At 44.1% G+C, this 19,118-nt stretch overlaps 1 protein-coding gene across 5 annotated transcripts in view; it reads left to right on the forward strand.

The window, feature by feature from the left end:
* The window catches only part of LOC147015209 (BCL2/adenovirus E1B 19 kDa protein-interacting protein 3-like), an 81,720-nt gene extending 62,997 nt beyond the window's left edge, over nt 1–18,723 (forward strand). For 4 of the 5 annotated variants that reach the window (XM_085849769.1, XM_085849770.1, XM_085849766.1 and 1 more), the window contains exons 5-6: nt 3,397–3,540; nt 12,870–13,639. In XM_085849769.1, the coding sequence (XP_085705895.1) occupies nt 3,397–3,540; nt 12,870–12,918 (193 nt within the window). In that variant the 3' untranslated portion in view covers nt 12,919–13,639. Of the gene's footprint in view, nt 1–3,396; nt 3,541–12,869; nt 13,640–17,808 lie in introns of those variants that run through there. The other variant, XM_085849767.1, reaches the window with a different exon arrangement.
* The last annotated feature ends 395 nt before the right edge of the window (nt 18,724–19,118 follow it).

The following is a 19,118-nucleotide window of genomic DNA, read 5'->3' on the forward strand; positions in this document are numbered from 1 at the left end:
TGGGATCTTAAATGTGATGCGTTGAGAAGGGTAAACGATAGATCTCTCTTATGGGAAGCTTTTTTCTTTACGACAGACACGTTCGCACACATTTCTTTCACGAGCTCTGAAGCCCGCCCTCATTTTTCCTCAGCAACATTCTTTCACAAGCTCCAATGTCCACCTTTTTTGAGAGCGCACGGGTTGTCATGGTAACCGTGCTCCAGTCGGGCGGGGTGAGCTTGGGGCGGACGGCACCCCACGGAGACGGCCCGGGGATATAAAAACGAGTGAGGGGTACGTTCAAGAGAGAAAAAGTCTGAGGAGAAAAAGTCTGAAGAGAGAAAAAGTCCGAGGAGAGAAAGGAGGGGGAAAAAGCATTCTGAAGAGAAAAGTGTGAGGATAGGAAAAGCGAAAGGAGAGAGGAAAAATACACCTGTGCGGGAGTGACGGTCATCTCTGCGAGAAAATATATAGCCTCCTGAAGCAGGACAGTTTTTGCAAACTTTGAAGACACGTGACGCGAAAACGAAAGCGAAATTCGAAAATCTGTCCTGACCAAATTTAGATATTGTCCCATCGATTCATATGCCACAATCAAATTCAAGATTGCTTGAGAAATGTAGGAGATAGATTTTGAAAATCGTCATTTTCGCATTTTTTGCCAGATTTGAAGTCACGTGACATGAAAACGAAAGCGAATATCGAAAATCCGGCCCGATCAAAATTTAGATATTGTCCCATAGATTCACATGCCACAATCAAATTCAAGATCGCTTGAGAAATGGCGGAGGAGATAGAATTTGAAAATCGTCATTTTCGCAACTTCAAAGGCCTCGTGACCTTGACCTTCGGTGACCTTGAAAGTCATACCATCGTGTACGTCTCATCGACCTCTATCAGGATCACTAATGACCAGATCTCCCGCTTCAACTTCCCGTGAATGGACGGACGGAAGGATCGAAGGACATCAACACCCACGAGATGACCTAAAAAGCAAAGGGTGAGAGAAGCGACCAAGAAGCAGGTGTCTGACCAGCGCCGACGAGACAATTCGCCCTTCCCAGTGCTTCTGCAAGCGAGCGTGAGGTGCATGTGTGGGTGTGAGCAGATTCCTCCGAGAAATGACGGATGGGTCGATTCCTCCGAGAAACGACGGACGGGTCGATTTCTCCGAGAAACGACGGACGGGTCGATTTCTCCGAGAAACGACGGACGGGTCGATTTCTCCGAGAAACGACGGGCGGGTCGATTTCTCCGAGAAACGACGGGCGGGTCGATTGCTCCGAGAAACGACGGACGGGTCGATTGCTCCGAGAAACGACGGACGGGTCGATTGCTCCGAGAAACGACGGACGGGTCGATTGCTCCGAGAAACGACGGACGGGTCGATTGCTCCGAGAAACGACGGACGGGTCGATTGCTCCGAGAAACGACGGACGGGTCGATTGCTCCGAGAAACGAAGGACGGGTCGATTGCTCCGAGAAACGAAGGACGGGTCGATTGCTCCGAGAAACGACGGACGGGTCGATTGCTCCGAGAAACGAAGGACGGGTCGATTGCTCCGAGAAACGAAGGACGGGTCGATTGCTCCGAGAAACGACGGACGGGTCGATTGCTCCGAGAAACGACGGACGGGTCGATTGCTCCGAGAAACGACGGACGGGTCGATTGCTCCGAGAAACGACGGACGGGTCGATTGCTCCGAGAAACGACGGACGGGTCGATTGCTCCGAGAAACGACGGACGGGTCGATTGCTCCGAGAAACGACGGACGGGTCGATTGCTCCGAGAAACGACGGACGGGTCGATTGCTCCGAGAAACGACGGACGGGTCGATTGCTCCGAGAAACGACGGACGGGTCGATTGCTCCGAGAAACGACGGACGGGTCGATTGCTCCGAGAAACGACGGACGGGTCGATTGCTCCGAGAAACGACGGACGGGTCGATTGCTCCGAGAAACGACGGACGGGTCGATTGCTCCGAGAAACGACGGATGGGTCGATTGCTCCGAGAAACGACTAACGGGTCGATTGCTCCGAGAAACGACGGACGGGTCGATTGATTTTTCTCCAAGAATCAACGTTGCCCTCTACCTTTGCTCTACCTCACCCAGTTTGACAGGGGAATGAAATGAATGAGACGCCTTACCTCCAACTATAATCGAAATTGGACAACGCCATCTGCTGCGGCATTACTGAGGATACCTTACCAAAATCACACAGACTTAATAAATGCTCAAAATGTCCTCAGAATCTACTCAAACACAAACTGTGGTTAAGGTCTAATTTCAGCATCCCCCTACCCCACAGATATAACAGTATATATGATGAGGAAGAAAATTTTTCTCTGTCTTTTGGTTCAAATTTATTTCTTGAATGAAAATAGAAATATTCAAAAAGGTTTGAGGACTGGTGTCAAAAATATGAAATGATGTGGCATCAATCTTTTCTCAGGTCTGCGAAATGCAGAATCAGCAGAATCATTTAGTGGTCCCATTTTAGATTTCCAGTGTGAATTTGATTTCTGATAAAATTTATTCTACTTATAAACTGGTGCTTTGGGCATGTACCATCAGGAAGTTGTTTGCATAAAAGCTGCACGTACACCCTGGGTGCAAAGCACCTTTCAAGCATTTTATAGTCTGGTAAAGAAGGAAACCCAGACAAGACAGGTGATTGACAAGTGTGTTACCGTTGCACCATCCTGAGAGACATTCCCAGGAAGTTACATCATATAGTATGCCATCCTTCCGAAATAATGATAAACCAAAGGTCCCATCTGCTTGCTGTTTGTTGTTAATGTTAAACACTGTACCAGACATAAGCCATCAAACAAGCATGGGCCTTTGGACCACTGTAAAATGCCAAATTCTTGCATCCTTATTGCGTAGCAATATTTATTTTTGTGCCATGTTATTTGGCAGCTCTTGTTGAGAGGGTGTTTCTGAAATTTATGATTGCAGTCTCTTAAAAAAGCATTGATGGGAGGAATGTGCGTATTTTCTTTCGGTGAGAAATTGCCAACTATTATTCATTGGAAGGACATTCACAGTGTTTAGAAAATATTGCTGTTGTTTAAGCGGGAAGGTTATAAAACACTAAATATATAAATAATTGCCAAACACTGACTGCTTGCCAACTATCGCTCTGTGTTCTATAATGTGAATACAACTATTTCTGTTAACTATGACCAGCAATTGCCGCAAACGCGTTTCAACAAAGTTTTGGTAGACGTGTTTTGACACTTTACAGTTAATATTTCAAATGAAGTAAGTTTCCTGTCCAGCTCAAACTCAATAATGGAGTACTTTATTCAAGGCTATTGTAAGAAAGGTACAATAATATTGTATAACAAAGTGAAAAACGGCATATAAGGAAAATGGAAAACAATATCTGTTTTTTGTATTCCCAGGAAACTACTTTGTCATTCTCGTAAAGTCAAGTGTAATGACATTTCTACAGTGGAAGAATCAGGAGATGGGAGTATCTCCAACCAGCTACTTCTCTTCTTTATCCCAACCTTTCTACTCTCTCACATCGTAGCATTTGGCCTTGGGTAAGCTACAGTGTGTGTGTGTGTGTGTGTGTGTGTGTGTGTGTGTGTGTGTGTGTGTGTGTGTGTGTGTGTGTGTGTGTGTGTGTGTGTGTGTGTGTGTGTGTGTGTGTGTGTGTGTGTGTGTGTGTGTGTGTGTGTGTGTGTGTGTGTGTGTGTGTGTGTGTGCATGCGTGCGTGCGTGCAACATAGGGCGGCGGAGGTTGGAATTGTCTGAAGAGAGGGAAAAATATCCTGGCTGCGAAATAAAATTTGGCATCAACATTACTCATGCCTGTTTTCCAAGAATTTCAAAAGTGAATGTTGAGCTTTTCAATGCAGCACGAGAAGCGGGCACCGTAAACAGGAGATAGACACACAGACAAATGCACGCAGACACCACGGATCATAAAATATAATAGATAATAGATGACTTCCCTTCCAAGGAACTTCAAGACAGAAAGAGACCATTTGGCCCATGAAGCCTGTGCAATGGTTGCCAACCTATGACGTTTTGTGTACAGAGTCAAGGCTTGTGCAAGAGATAGAACACTAAACGGATCAGGATGCAACAGGACAAAAGGAACAATAGCAAAGTTGGGGGGGTGGGGGTGAGGAGGTGAGGGGGACCCCGACAGTGGAGTTGAAGGACAAAATAGAGGGAGAATTGGACACGCAATGGGGTAGGGAGGAATGGGCTGGACAGGATGGATACAAAAGGAAACCCCCCCTATCTCCACTCCCCCCCCTCTCTGTCCATCTCTCTCTCTCTCTCTCTCTCTCTCTCTCTCTCTCTCTCTCTCTCTCTCTCTCTCTCTCTCTCTCTCTCTCTCTCTCTCTGTCTCTGTCTCTGTCTCTGTCTCTGTCTCTGTCTCTGTCTCTGTCTCTGTCTCTGTCTCTGTCTCTGTCTCTGTGTCTGTCTGTCTGTCTGTCTGTCTGTCTGTCTCTCTCTGTCTCTCTCTGTCTCTCTCTGTCTCTCTCTGTCTCTCTCTGTCTCTCTCTGTCTCTCTCTCTCTCTCTCTCTCTCTCTCTCTCTCTCTCTCTCTCTCTCTCTCTCTCTCTCTCTCTCTCTCTCTCTCTCTCTCTCTCTCTCTCTCTCTCTCTCTCTCTCTCTCTCTCTCCCTCTCCCCCACTTCCTAATCACTACCCTCCCTTCTCCCCTCCCTCCCCCACTCAGACTGGGTGGTTTGCCATTGCCTTCCCAATTTGGCCCCAGTGCCGGTGATAACTCACTCACTCTTCATGAAGGACACCGTGTGGACCTTAACGTCCATGAACTAATGTCGGAAGACAGGACACAAAGTTTAACGTGCAGGAACGACACACACATAGATGATTCACCTTGCCTCTGAAACACCAAGATGACATTTTATTGCTGGGTTGAGATTCAAACCGAGGCTCAGGTAAGGTCAAGTATGGGAGCATGTGCCAGGACAGCGGGTCGCTGCGTCCACTTTCCACTGGTACTCCAGGGGCCTCCGTCTGGCCATCCTCCAGGCAGATGCAGGCCCATCCCCATCTCCTTGAGATGCCGGTCAACCTGCTGCAACCACGAGGCACGTGGTCGGCCCATTGGCCTCCTCCACTAACGAGACTCCCTCACTGAGAGAATCTGGTGAGCAGGATCAGCGTCAGGAAAACGGGCCACATGCCCATACAGCCACAGCTGACGCTCACGGAATATGCAGGTAAAAAATCTCATCCGAGTCTCTCTCAGCAACCGCTCGTTGGACACAAAATCTGACCAGTGATAGCCAAGGATTCTCCGAAGAGACCTGGTACCAAAGGAATGAAGTCTCCGTCTCAGATCCTTGGTCAGAGTCCAAGTCTCGCATCCATAGAGCAAGACTGGAAGTACCAAGGACCTGAAGACTCGGACTTTCATCCTCCCGCACAGGTACCGGCAGCGCCACACCCTATGATCCAGTGAATCCATGACTCCCCAGGCCTGACCCAGACATCCATTGACCTCTGACTCACAGCCAGCAGAGACATGAATATCACTGCCAAGGAACGTGAATCTCTCCACGACCTCAACATCCTCACCACAAACAGACACAGACAGGACAGCAGCATCCAAGATGTCATTCAAAGCCTGCATCTTAGTTTTGACCCAAGAAACGCGTAATCCCAGTGGCTCTGACTCCTCATTCAGCACCTCAAGGGCCCCCAAAAGGATATCTAAAGTCTCCGCAAAGATGACTGCATCAGCTGCGAAATCAAGGTCCGAGATCTTGGCATTCCCAAACGATGCACCGCAGCTTGATCTCTTCGACATCCTCCCTAGAATCCAGTCCATACAAGTGCTGAAAAGTGTGGGGGCCAGTACACACCCCTGACGAACTCCAGTAACAACTGGAAAGAAGTCAGAGATGGTATTACCACATTTCACAGCACTCTCAGTACCAGAGTAGAGTTCAGACATCAGATCGATCAGTTTTGGTGGCACCCCACGAAGACCAAGAATCCTCCAGAGTGCAACCCGATTCACTGAATCGAACGCTTTACAGAGATCAACATAGGCTGCAAGCAGCCCCTGCTGAAACTCTCATCTGCGTTCGGTGAGGACCCGAAGAGCAAGGATACAGTCAATCATTGACCTTTGGTGTAAAGCCTGACTGCTCTGGACGCTGGTGCTCAAGCAGATGGCGGCGAACCCTATCAAGAATTATCCAAGCAAAGACCTTGCCAGGCACTGAGAGCAGCGTCACCCCTCGGTAGTTGTTGCAGTCTTGGCAAGCACCCTTCCCTTTCCAGAGAGGGACAACAAGGCCCCTCTTCCAATCAGTTGGGATGATGCCAGTGTTCCAGGCAGAACACAAAACTGCATGCAACGACACGAGTGCAGCATTTCCACCAGCCTTGAGAAGTTCAGCATGGATGCCACAGATCCCTGGAGCTTGACCCTGTTTCAACCGGTTCACCGCAGCCCGTGTTTCCACAAGCAAAGGTGGACCACAGTTGATTGGAGGGTCAGCAACAGGGATTGTAACACCCTTGACGTCCAACTCGACAGCTGGTGGATCAGCCTGGTACAACCGCTCAAAGTAACCGGCCCAGCGGGCCTTCACTTCAGACTCCTCTGTCAAGAGCCTACCACTCTCTGCTCTAACTGCATTGCTCTGAGGGATGGGCTTGGATGAACGCAATGAGCGAATTTCCCTGGAAGCGGGACGAGAATCACTTGACCACAGGTGATGCTCTACCCCCTCACAGATTCCTCACACATAGGCCTCCTTGTCCACCCTTAGTGCACGTACAGTTTTACGCCTCAGCTCCCTGAACAGCTCAGCTCTGCCATTCAGCCTGGCCCTGCGACTCTGGTCAATGATATCCAGTGTCCCTTGAGAGACAAAATTCTTCTTTGCCCTGCGGTGAGTTCCAAGACATCCACCGACAACATCAAGAACGGTGGTCTTGAAAGCACTCCACAACTCTTCAGGACCCCTCAAAGCACCCAGACCCCCCAAATGTCCTCTCAGCCTGTTCGCAAACTCCTCAGCTGCCCTCTCATCCTTGAGTTTGCCAACATCCACCCTCGGCTGGGATGGTACCATTCTCCCGGATTTAAGGTGCAGCTTTGGAACTGCTACAACAAGCCGGTGGTCAGTATTGAGGAACTGAGCACTCCGGTAGACCCTGCAGTTCCGGATCATCCTCCAGCGACCGTGAACGAGGACATGGTCAATCTCCTTTGCCACACCACCAGCGTTGGAATACAAAGTTCAGTGATGAGCTTGTGGGCGCTGAAACCATGAACCAGCCACCCTAAGTCCATGACTTCTTGCAAAGTCAAGGAACTTAATGCTATTCTAGTTCATAGTTCCTGACCCATGGGGACCAACACATGTCTCATAACCATCCCTATCAGTTCCAGTCGATGCATTGAAATCCCCCAAGACGAGAAGTGTATCTTGTCTGGGGCAGTGATCAACCACAGACTTGAGCGTGGTGTAGAATGCAACCTTCACGGTGAGATCACTCACCTCAGTCGGAGCATAGACAGAGACCAGGGAAATGACACCGAAGGAGTGACGAATCCTTCATCTCATAATACACTCGTTGACTGGTGTTACCTCAATTATCATTGGGGTCAGCAAATTGGACACAGCTAGAGCAACTCCTTGGGTATGGTAACCATCAGAGCGACCAGACCAATAGTAGGTGTAACCATCCATCCATTAGGACCATACTCTGTGCAGAGCGTTGGTGCCGCCGAAGCAGTCTCCTTGGCTATTGGGCACAATCCTGGACAGGTCGCCACTCCGACACAGTATACCAGCATGCTGGCACTCATTTTGCCGACCTCGGAAGGATGACAGGCAGAGTCAACCCCACCTGGTGTTAATTCAACAGCTGAGCGGGATTTGAACTCAGGACACTAGGATCCCAAGCCCACTACCCTAACCATTAAGCCAACACCAGGCATGAAATCCCCCAAGACGAGAAGTGTATCTTGTCTGGGGCAGTGATCAACCACAGACTTGAGCGTGGTGTAGAATGCAGCCTTCACGGTGAGATCACCAGGTGTAACCACCCACCATTATCTCGGCACAATCCGGTCTCCGAACCTCAGAGAGAGCTGCAATACCGATGTCCAAACGCTTGAACTCAGATGACAACAGAGACAGGTGATCATCCTCTCTTAGGGATAGGACATTCCAGGCACCCACCCGAAGGGACCGCCTCAGGTTAACCCAAGGAGCCCGCCGTCTGGTGGACGACACCTCAGCACCACTCCGACACACTCTCCAGCAATCTGACCCGGGAATGTTTCCCCGTGGTTTCCCTCCTATCATCAAAGATTGGGGGTCCCGAAGGCTTTGCCCCAATCCCGTCATCTGGTGAGCTGCCCTGCGAAGGGAAGCTGCACAGGAGGTACTCCCACGGAGTGGGTTTTCAGATTTTTTTGCGTTTTTGTATTTTGTGGAATGAAGGGTTTTACGGTGGCTGGAGTCTGCGAACAGGCTGAGTGGAGTTCCTGAACCCGTGGCATTAATGCTGACCCTTCTCAAGGCTGATGGAAATGCTGCACTCATGTCATTGGCTGCAGTTCTTTACTCTGCTTGGAACACAGACATCATCCCAACTGACTGAAAGAGGGGCCTTCTTGTCCCTCTCCGGAAAGGGAAGGGTCATCGCCAGGACTGCAACAACTACTGAGGGGTGACGCTGCTCTCAATGCCAGGCAAGGTCTTTGCTGAGATAATTCTTGATAGCGTTCACCACCATCTGCTTGAGAACCTGCGCCCAGAGCAGTCAGGCTTTACACCAAAGAGGTCAACAATTGACCGTATCTTTGCACTTCGGGTCCTCACCGAATGCAGACGAGAGTTTCAGCAGGGGCTGCTTACAGCTTATGTTGATCTCTGCAAAACGTTCGATTCAGTGAATCGAGATGCTCTCGGGAGGGTTCTTGGTCTTCGTGGGGTGCCACCAAAACGGATTCATCTGATGTCTGAACTCTACTCTGGTACTGAGAGTGCTGTGAGATGTGGTGATACCATCTCCGACTTATTTCCAGTTGTTACTGGAGTTCGTTTGTGGTGTGTACTGGAAAGTGAACACAGCGATGCGCTGGTCTGTCACATGCTCCCATACCTGACCTGATTTGTCCCTGGATGTTGTAAAATAAAATCAGATGTGCAATAATTACCTTTTAAAAAATTTAAATTCATTTTGCAGCCATTTTATCACACCTCCTGCGAGCATATTATTTAATTGTATCGGGTGGGAAAGAAATCGCTTTTTCGCAATTTTTATCCGATTTCACCCTCGATTTCGACATAATTATTTGAGCGATGAGTTTCAATTATCAAATCTGAAATCAGATTTCGAATATCCGTTTTTAATAAGCCTACATGATACATTATTCATTCTTATCAGGAGCCAAACACATTGCACCTTGCCTCACACAGCCAATCAGTGGAACAGATAACGAATGAATGGACAGCTATCCATGTCATATATATATATATATATATATATATATATATATATATATATATATATATATATATATATATATATATATATATATATATATATATGACATGGATAGATCTCGATTATAATAGGTTGATAGATCTCGATTATAATACCAAGCTTGCACACTAAAAACTCGACTCGCCGTCACACGATCCCTATGAAATTGCTGTGGCACTTAGCGGACATGCCGACAATGTTTGGGAAGTCTTGGCGTTCCATAGTACCACTTGCATTTTGCACAATGCGTATTTTTGTCATTCCCCGTGTACGGTCTGTCGTCTGCTAACAGCTATGTTGTACTGCTATCCTGTGCATGTGCATGGGTATCACAAGTATATATATATATATATATATATATATATATATATATATATATATATATATATATATATATATATATATATATATATATATATATATATATATATATATTACATACATACATACAGTGCCTATAGAAAGTCTACACCGCCTTTCAAAATTTTGACCTTTTGTTGCCTTACAGCCTAGAATTAAATTACATTAAATCAGACTTTTTCCACCTTTATTTACATATCGTAACCCACAACTTCCAAGTGAAAAACAAATTCTACAAATTTCATAAAATTTATTAAAAACACAAAACTAGAATGTCTTGGTTGGATTAGTGTCCACCCCCTTGAGTTAATATTTCGTGGAAGCACCTTTAACAGCAATTCCAGCTGATAGTCTGTTGAGATACGTCTCTTCCAACTTTGCACACCTTAATTGGGCAATATTTTCCCATTCTTCTGCACAAAACTGTTCAAGCCCAGTCAAGTTGTGTGGAGAGCATTGATAGACAGCAATCTTCAAGTCATGCCACAGAATTTTGATTGAATTTAGGTCAGGGCACTGACTGGGCCACTCAAGGACATTTATCACTTTGTTCCTTCGCCATGCCAGGATAGCTTTGGCTGTGTGCTTTAGGTCGTTGTCATGCTACAAGGTGAACTTCCGTCCCAATTTCACCTTTCTTGTAGAGGGCAATAGGTATTCCTCCAGGATTTTTCTGTATTTTGCTCCATCCATTTTCCTTCTCTCCTGACAAGTGCCCCAGTCCTTGCTGATGAGAAACATCCCCATAACATGATGCTGCCACCACCAAGCTTCACAGTGGGGAGGGTGTTCTTTGGGAGATCTGCTGTGTTTGGTTTGTGCCAAAAAGTTCCATCTCGGTTTTGTCAGGCCACAAAACTTTTTGCTACACGGCTTCAGAATGTCTGGAGTGTTTTTTTTGCATACCTCAAATGGGACACAAGGAGAGCTTTTTTGAGTAATGGCTTCCTTCTTTCACCCTACCATACAGGCCAGACTTGTGGAGTGCTTGGGATATTGTTGTCATGTGCACACAGTGACCAGTCTTTGCCATAAAGTCCTGTAGCTCTTTTAAAGTTGCCATTGGCTTCTTGGTGGCCTCTCTGATCAATCTTCTCCTTGCTTGGTCATCCAGTTTGGAGGGGAAGCCTGATCTAGGCAGGGTCTTGGTGGCCTTCCACTTCTTCATGATCATCTTGACTGTGCTCCAAGGGATATTCAAGGCCTTTGAAATATTTTTATATCCATCCCCTGATCTGTGCCTTTCCACAACTTTATCCCAGAAGTCTTTTGAAAGCTCCTTAGTGTTCATGGTTGAGTCTTTGCTGTGAAATGCATTACCCAGCACAGGAAACCTTCAGGAACAGCTGATGTTATTCGGAAATAATCAGAATCACTACAACTTAACACAGATGGAGGCCAATTAACTTACTGTGTGATTTTGAAGGTGATTGATTACACCTGAGCTAATTTACAATTGCTATTACAAAGGGGTGGACACTGATCCAACCAATATATTCTTGTTTTATATTTTTAATTACTTTTCTGAAATTTGTATAATTGGTTTTTCATTTGGAAGTTGTGGGTTCTGATGTGTAAATACAGGTGGAAAAGGTCTGATTTAATGCAATTTAATTCCAGGCTATAAGGCAACAAAAGGTGAAAATTTGGAATGGGGGTGGGGGTACACTTTGTCTCAACACTACATATATATATACATATATATATATATATATATATATATATATATATATATATATATATATATATATTGTGACGTCCACGGGACTTGAACAGTCCCGCCAACGGAGAATGAGCCGAAACGATGGAGGCGGTTTATTTATTTATAACCCAAACATGGCGGTGCTAATCGCTCTACCGCAAATGGGACGAGGAAGGTGGCACGAGTCGCTTTTCACTGAGTTGATGATGTTTATTTGTTTTTATTATTAACCAGAAATAACAAGACTCCGCAAGAAGAGGGATCCGGGGCGATTCGACGGGATGGTGTGGGATCGGGCGTGGGGAAAACACAGACAATTCCAATGAATATACAGATCTCAAACCCTCTAAGGCGCCAAGTACACACACATACACACACACACACACAAAACGTAGCTATTTCTGGTGGTCAGGCTGGACCATGGTGTGGACGCAACTGTCCCTGGATTGGCGTCGGACGAGCTGGCCTTGCTCTTGTCAGGGGGGGAGGAGAAACCGTGGTGCTGTCGACCTCCTGGTCTTGGCCCAAGTCCGCTCACAGCCGCCAGGGAACCAGTTCTGGCACCAAATTACGAGCAGGAGAGGGAGGCAGGTCCGCCCGCCGTTCGACCCCGTACTCCGAGTCAGCAGAACCCCAGAGCCGACCAAGGTGAGGCACGAGGCTCAGCAAGGCTCCAAGACACGATGAAGAACACGATCGAATCAGCACAACAACAAGTACGCTCTCCGCGCAACAGCCTCCACACCAAAAAAACACTATCTTTTTGTCCCGATCTTCTTCCTCTTCCTTTTCGACCCCGAACAGAACCCTTTTATCCTCCCGTCCTCGTCACTTCCAATCGAGCCGTTTTATTGGCCCACCGCCGTCGCCTTCCACCAATCGTGATCACGGGGCAGAGCCATCCGCAGCCCTGTCCTGTGACGTCACGGCCAGCCTCCAGGGACTACTAAAAGGGGTTTACGCAGACACACTTACCCTATCCCGTGTCCCTATCTAATTACGTGACAATTATCATTTCCCCCTTGAAGAAATGAACATTTACTAGACAACTTATCACCACTGAATTGCTACTTATTACATCGAGATCCTGGTAAACTCGAACAGCATGGCATACCTAATTAAACATCCTAATTACCCTTTGAATGCATACCCCCCCCTCAAACGTAACTATATATATATATATATATATATATATATATATATATATATATATATATATATATATATAAAACATTAATTTTTCCTGCATCTGAAAACAATGTTTTTTAAATGTCGGTCTTGTGCCATCACCATGTTTATCTTGCAGGATCATCATTGGAAAGCGCATGACTACTCCTTCTGGAAATTCATATTGATTGATCTGAACTGTGGCACTTATAATGATCTTGTCAATGCACTATTGTTCATGTGGTCTGATCAGTGCTTTGCATACGCTGCTCAATTAGTACATATAGTCCACACCAGTAAAAGGCATCCATGGTGTCCCAAAATAGTCTTCAAAGTGAATGGTTTATGACCAAAGTATGGTTTGTGGGCTCAGCTTATTAAATTTACAGCCTGACCTAGCAATATCATCATGTTAAAAATGGTGCCAATGCCTGCAGCGGGCAACCTACACTGTACAGTGTATGATAAACATGTCAAGGGACCTCTGAGGACTCCATGTGCTACATCTCGGTGATATGATGCCATTTGCGTTTACATTTCAAACTTTGGAACATTTCATTCAATATTTATGTTCTTTTAGTAAATGAGTAATATTTGATAGTGCTTGGTGCAGGTTATGATATAAAAGTTTCTTTTGAAAGAAAATAAAATGGCTTTGTGTTAGTTTGGAGCAAATTCAGCCTTTGACCTGCATACATGATAACTGCAAGTTGGCCCAATTAGTTATAATTTGTTTATGTAATTACCATTTCATTATCGCAATGCTTTTAATCACACAGCTGGTGGTGGCGTTGGGGCAAAATGCTGACCTGCCATTCACTTCTATTCCAGCTGAGACTCTCATTCAACGAATAATCAGGAAATCCACGAATGTTTGAGAAAAGCCAAATATAAATATACCGAAAGAAACACTTTCACCGAACGTTCAATTCTATTTGGTATCAACATGTAGCATCTCATGAGTTTTACTTTTTGTTACATATAATCATGCTCACATCCAGAGCACTCATTAATGAGGACTTTGTTTTTCAAAAAATGTCTACAAAACGATTTTCAGTGATAAAAGCTTTGGGCATTGCCATCAGATAAAAGTTATGGTTTACAATTCTTTACATCTCAACAGCTCCAAGTACGCTTTGATGAAGCCATCTATGATCTATATCATTGCATTTTGTCGGTCTCGCTTTTAGAAATCAAATTGTTCACAAGATGCACTCAACCCAGGTATGACAATTGAATGTTTCATTGTGGTCATTGGATGACCATGGAGTAAAGAGAAAGGGGTTATTTTTTCCACAAAATGTATAACAAATATTTTAAATGTGCAATTATCGGCTTTTCATGAATCTTTATTCAGGAACTTGTGAAAAGTCATTGATCAAAAATAATTAATCAAACGAAAAGCAAAAAACGGATCAGCATCTATTGCCTCATAAGCAATCGCTCGGCAATGACAATCAACATTATGTATCTTAACAATAAAGTTTAAAGCAGGGAAAACTAATTCTGCTGAGTTCTCCATCTGCCATTACAAAAAAGGGATATGTGCAGTAAATTAGGTAATTTATGTATGATGTTTAAGATGATAACTTCGTGTAGTTAAGCTAAGTTACGTTTAGTAAATTCTATTTTATTATCACATTTAAGATTTTTGTTATTAAGTGGAACGTACGGGAGAGGGGTAAGAACCATAGTCATCCAGAATGACCTCCTGTAAAAAGGGAATGGAATAGGAGTCAACCTCGATGAGTGAACTTTCAAACTGGCAACACACCCTGTCACTGCCAGAAGTAAGAGAATGGACTAAATTGAGTTGGTAAGTGCACTTCACCCAAGAAAGGTCAAATGTCCTCTCCTTGTGTTTTAGGTTCCTTGTATGTCATGGCTTAATGATTTTTTGACTTCCATAAATGAATCCATCTGGCTGAAATTTGCATATGTGAGCATCAAGAGTTATTATGTATGTGCAAGGAAGACTCTAGATGTGGAGCATAATACTAAAAACAATCTGATACCAGGAAAATTGTTTTTGCTTATAGGCCATTCATTTTGATCACAATCAACTACACAGTGCTGGAGATCATTTCCCTTCAACACAAGATATTGGCTCATGACACACACACAGACCGACAGACAGACAGAGCAATGTGCCGGATAGTAAAAAGGCAACGGACTGGTAGTGGGGCAGTGAGGTGATGGTTGGACAACACATGCAAGGGAATGAATGAACAGGAAAAGAAGGAAGAGAAAGAAAGAGAGGGGAGGGAAATAAAGTCTTCTTCTTCTTCTTCTTCTTCTTCTTCTTCTTCTTCTTTCCTTTGCCACATACAGCTGCAGGGTGACATCATTGGCTGAGTGTGTGGCTGTGCCGCTGATGCTATTCCCTCTGTCGGTCAGGGCAGGAATTTGTAATTTGTTCATGGTGCTGGTGATAGCTCGCCTCCTCTTCACGAAGGACAACGTGGGATCTTTAACGTCCCCCAACTAATGCTGGCAGATGGGGTGCCCAGTTTTACGTCCATCCAAGAGATGGCACACCCATTGATGCATCATCCTGCCTGTGAAACATAGATGACAGTTTATAGCTTGGTCGGGATTCCAATCCAGGCTCGGCATTTTAGAGGCGAGTGTGCATACCTTGAGGCCTTCCTGCCAGCCCAGAAATATCATAATCTGCAAGAGAAAGGGTTGGGTTCAGTGTGGTGAATGGCCATATCAATTATCAATTATACATGAGATGGTGGTAAATCACCTGATTTTGAAGCCCAAGTGGGAAAAGTGCGATTGAATTATTACAGGACAACGGTTCCACAAATGGTAGGAAATATCAAAGTAGCGGAAGTGTTTGGAAAGCCTGGATTTTGGGGGTTTATTGGAAGAATGCATGTATTCTTGATGATAAGGGGAAGTAAGAGGGCTGAGACGACAGAGAGTGCTATATTGAAGGAGAGGTGATTTTTAAAAAAGCAGAGAGGCCACCAACCTGCTTGTGATTTGCTAGCAACAAACATTATGATTGGGTCTCTGGCGAAATTGCCAATAATGTTGAGAGCTTTAGATTCCAGGGAGAGATATATGTGATGCTGGGATGCCAGCCTACAGGGCTTTATTTGGCTGGCTTTAGGCACCAACTTTGCTCTATGGTCAGCCAAGGAGAGGTCGCGACTGATGGTGAGGCCCAAAAGTTTTTGACTGAACTTCTTCCTGTGGTTGACCAACCATGGATCAGGTGGCTTTATTATTCTGGCAGAACCCTGTATAGTATTCATGCTATCTCAAGTTGTATTGTGCTTGTGAAGAACTTGAAGATTTTATGCACGTTGTTTGGGGAGGAAGCGTCGTAAAAAGCTAATCTTTTTCCATATTTATGAATGATTAATTATTTCTTTGTGAATGACATTTCATGGCTTTATCAAGTGCAATCTTTTTTGAAAAAAAATGCAAAAGAATATCAGGATAGCATTCCAAAAATAATGTAAACAAGGTAGGGATGGTCACAATGCAAATAGTACATGTTTATTGTTTCCATGTATGAATTTGACCAGTGAAATATTAAATACAATAGTTAACACACACACACACACACACACACACACACACACACACACACACACACACACACACACACACACAAACCAGGCCCTACAGACAAAGATGAAGCAGCACCATGGAACTGGAGACTTATGACAGAAAGAGCAACATAGAAAGGAAAGGGGACAACACAACAATTTGGGAGAGGAAAAGGAAGCCCAAAGCTAAAGTAGAGAATCAAAAAAAAATAAAGAAATATATCAAATTGAGGACAAAGGCCGAGAGAAAATGGGTGCTGAAAACAAACTCAAAATAGAAATGACAGCAAGGAAGATTAAAAAAACTGACGAGGCCAACTACGGGAGAAAACAAAACTACATGTTTGAAAATAACCCGAAAAGATTATACCACGGGAAACGCAATCAAATGTATCAATTCTCCCCCAGCAAGGAGAGACTTGAAAACTTCTGGAAAGGAATTTATGAAAACCAAAGAGAACACAACAAGGAGGTGGATTGGATCTGAAATGTGGAAAAGAAAAACGACGTCTCATTGAAATGCCCCCAGTGATATTTGATGAAGAAAATTTTTTAAAACAACTTGTAAAAATGCCAAACTTTAAAAGCCCTGGCTCAGATGGAATTCCAAACTTTTGGTGAAAAGAATTAGATTGTTATACACAACCACAATGCTCGGCGCATTCAACATACTTATCCATGCGGAAAAGGTAATGGATGAGTGGCTCACAGAAAGGTAAACCTTCCTCATCCCAAAATCTTAAGAAACCCAACTACCTCACAAGTAGAGAACAATAATATGTCTACCAGCAACATATCAACTTCTCACGGGAATCATCACAGCAATTATGTACCACAACCTAACACAACCACAAGGCCAAGATGCAGAACAGAAAGGAAGTATGAGAGGATGCTACGGAACAATAGACCGCTTACTAATAAACAAGGCCATACTCGAACACTGTAATTAACAAGAATATACTCAAACTGTCCATAGCCTGGTAGACTATTTAAAAAAGCTTTTGATAGTGTTCCACATTCATGGAGTCTAAAATGCAAAGGTATACAAGATCAATCCCAAATAACCAAACTGATCGAGAAAACAATGGAGCTTTGGAACACTACAATGACTGTATTCAACCAGTGAATTATATTTGAGGTCAACAAAGACCAAAAGGTCAACATCAACCCAATGTGAACAATTAAGGCAGTATTTCTAAAATCCTCAATTTTCATCCGATTGACTTGAAATTTGAAAAGGATTTTTTTTCAGGTCATGGAATTTAACCAGCCATTTATTTTTGAGGTCAACATGGACCATGAGGTCCACATCGGCCAAAACGTCAACATAGGCCAGATTTCTCAAAATGTCAATTTTCATCCAATTGACTTGAAATTTGAATAGGAGTTGCAGATTTGGTCATTGAATTCAACCACCAATTACTTTTTAAATCGAATTTGTTTTATTGATCTTGCAAGCTTAGTGCTCTGCACAACATCTTATTTGTCTGTTTGCTTGTTTGTGTGCAGGATATCGCCAAAGGTTGTGGATGAATCCAGATGAAATTTTGTAGACAGGTTGTCGTAGAGGTCCCACAATAGGGTCCCGTGACCGTTTTTCCAGGACCAAGGTTTGAAGGTTGATTTTAGTCAATTTGAGGGTGCTGATTAAAATGAGCTGGTGTGAACCTCATGAAAATGTGGGCTAACTCGGCCAGATGCGAAAATTCAAAATGGCCGCCATGCTACTTCCAGTATATCAAAAATTGCATATCTTTGGTTCTGCATGTCCGATTTTTCTGATTTTTGGGTCAAAATATATGTTTTGAAGGTCAAGGATGTCATATATTACCATTACAGATTGTTATATTTCAGGGTTAAGTCACAAAATATGAAATATAACTTTTCGGGGGCCAAATCCAAGATTGTCGTCGAGTCACATCTGGAAAATAGTAAAAAATCAATTTTCTTCTCATAATATTATTGGCAGTGAATCTTTTCATGCAAGTAAATGTTTGTTTATATGTGGGATTGCACAACAAATTGAGACAAGAAGAGAAGGACGCAATCATTGTCTTTATTTTCAGAACATGATGTGTACATAATATCAATTTATCAACTTTTACACTGTTCAGGAAGGTTATACCATTCTTTTGTATATCCCTCCTGTACTTTATCTTGAACAGTAATATGATGAAAGAATATCAACATTCCTTCATTTTGTCTGGAGAGCAACAGTGTTTCAATGGAAAAATGAAATAAAACATGAATTATCTGAATTCCCGGCAATTGACACTTTCCCGGTAAGTATTCTTGAAATTTGCATTGACCAAAGTTTGATGTACTGTCCAAACTGTCTTTTATCGAAGACAGTCATAATAAAATAATATTGACATCTCTTATATTTTGACTGTGGCAATGTTTTTACAGTTGTAAATGAAATTAAATGAAATCTCCATTGAAACACATACATGTAATCCTTCAGTCACTATCTGAGTCACTGGCTCCAGAGTCACAAGCTTCATTATTACTTTCAGCCTCATCATCGTGCAACAATGTCTGTTCTTGTTCAACCAAGTCATGTATACTTCTTGGGAGTGCATCATGGGGACCTCACTGACACACATCTACCGTCTTTCATTGTCCATCCATGGTTGGTGGGATTTGGGGGTGCAACCGGCTTGTCATTGTTGAGTTGAATGTAAACTTGGTAGTTAACTCGGGTCGCATGCAGATTGTGAGAATCTGGATCTGGTGGGATGCGGACGTGGACTTGTTTTCCATCTGACCCCACTTCCGTGCTCTGGATTCATTTCACGTTTTACTGATTGTCTCATTAT

This window comes from Eptatretus burgeri, chromosome 12 (assembly GCF_056783735.1).
Source record: "Eptatretus burgeri isolate ZD-2024b chromosome 12, Ebu_testis_v1, whole genome shotgun sequence".
NCBI classification, from domain to species: domain Eukaryota; kingdom Metazoa; phylum Chordata; class Myxini; order Myxiniformes; family Myxinidae; genus Eptatretus; species Eptatretus burgeri.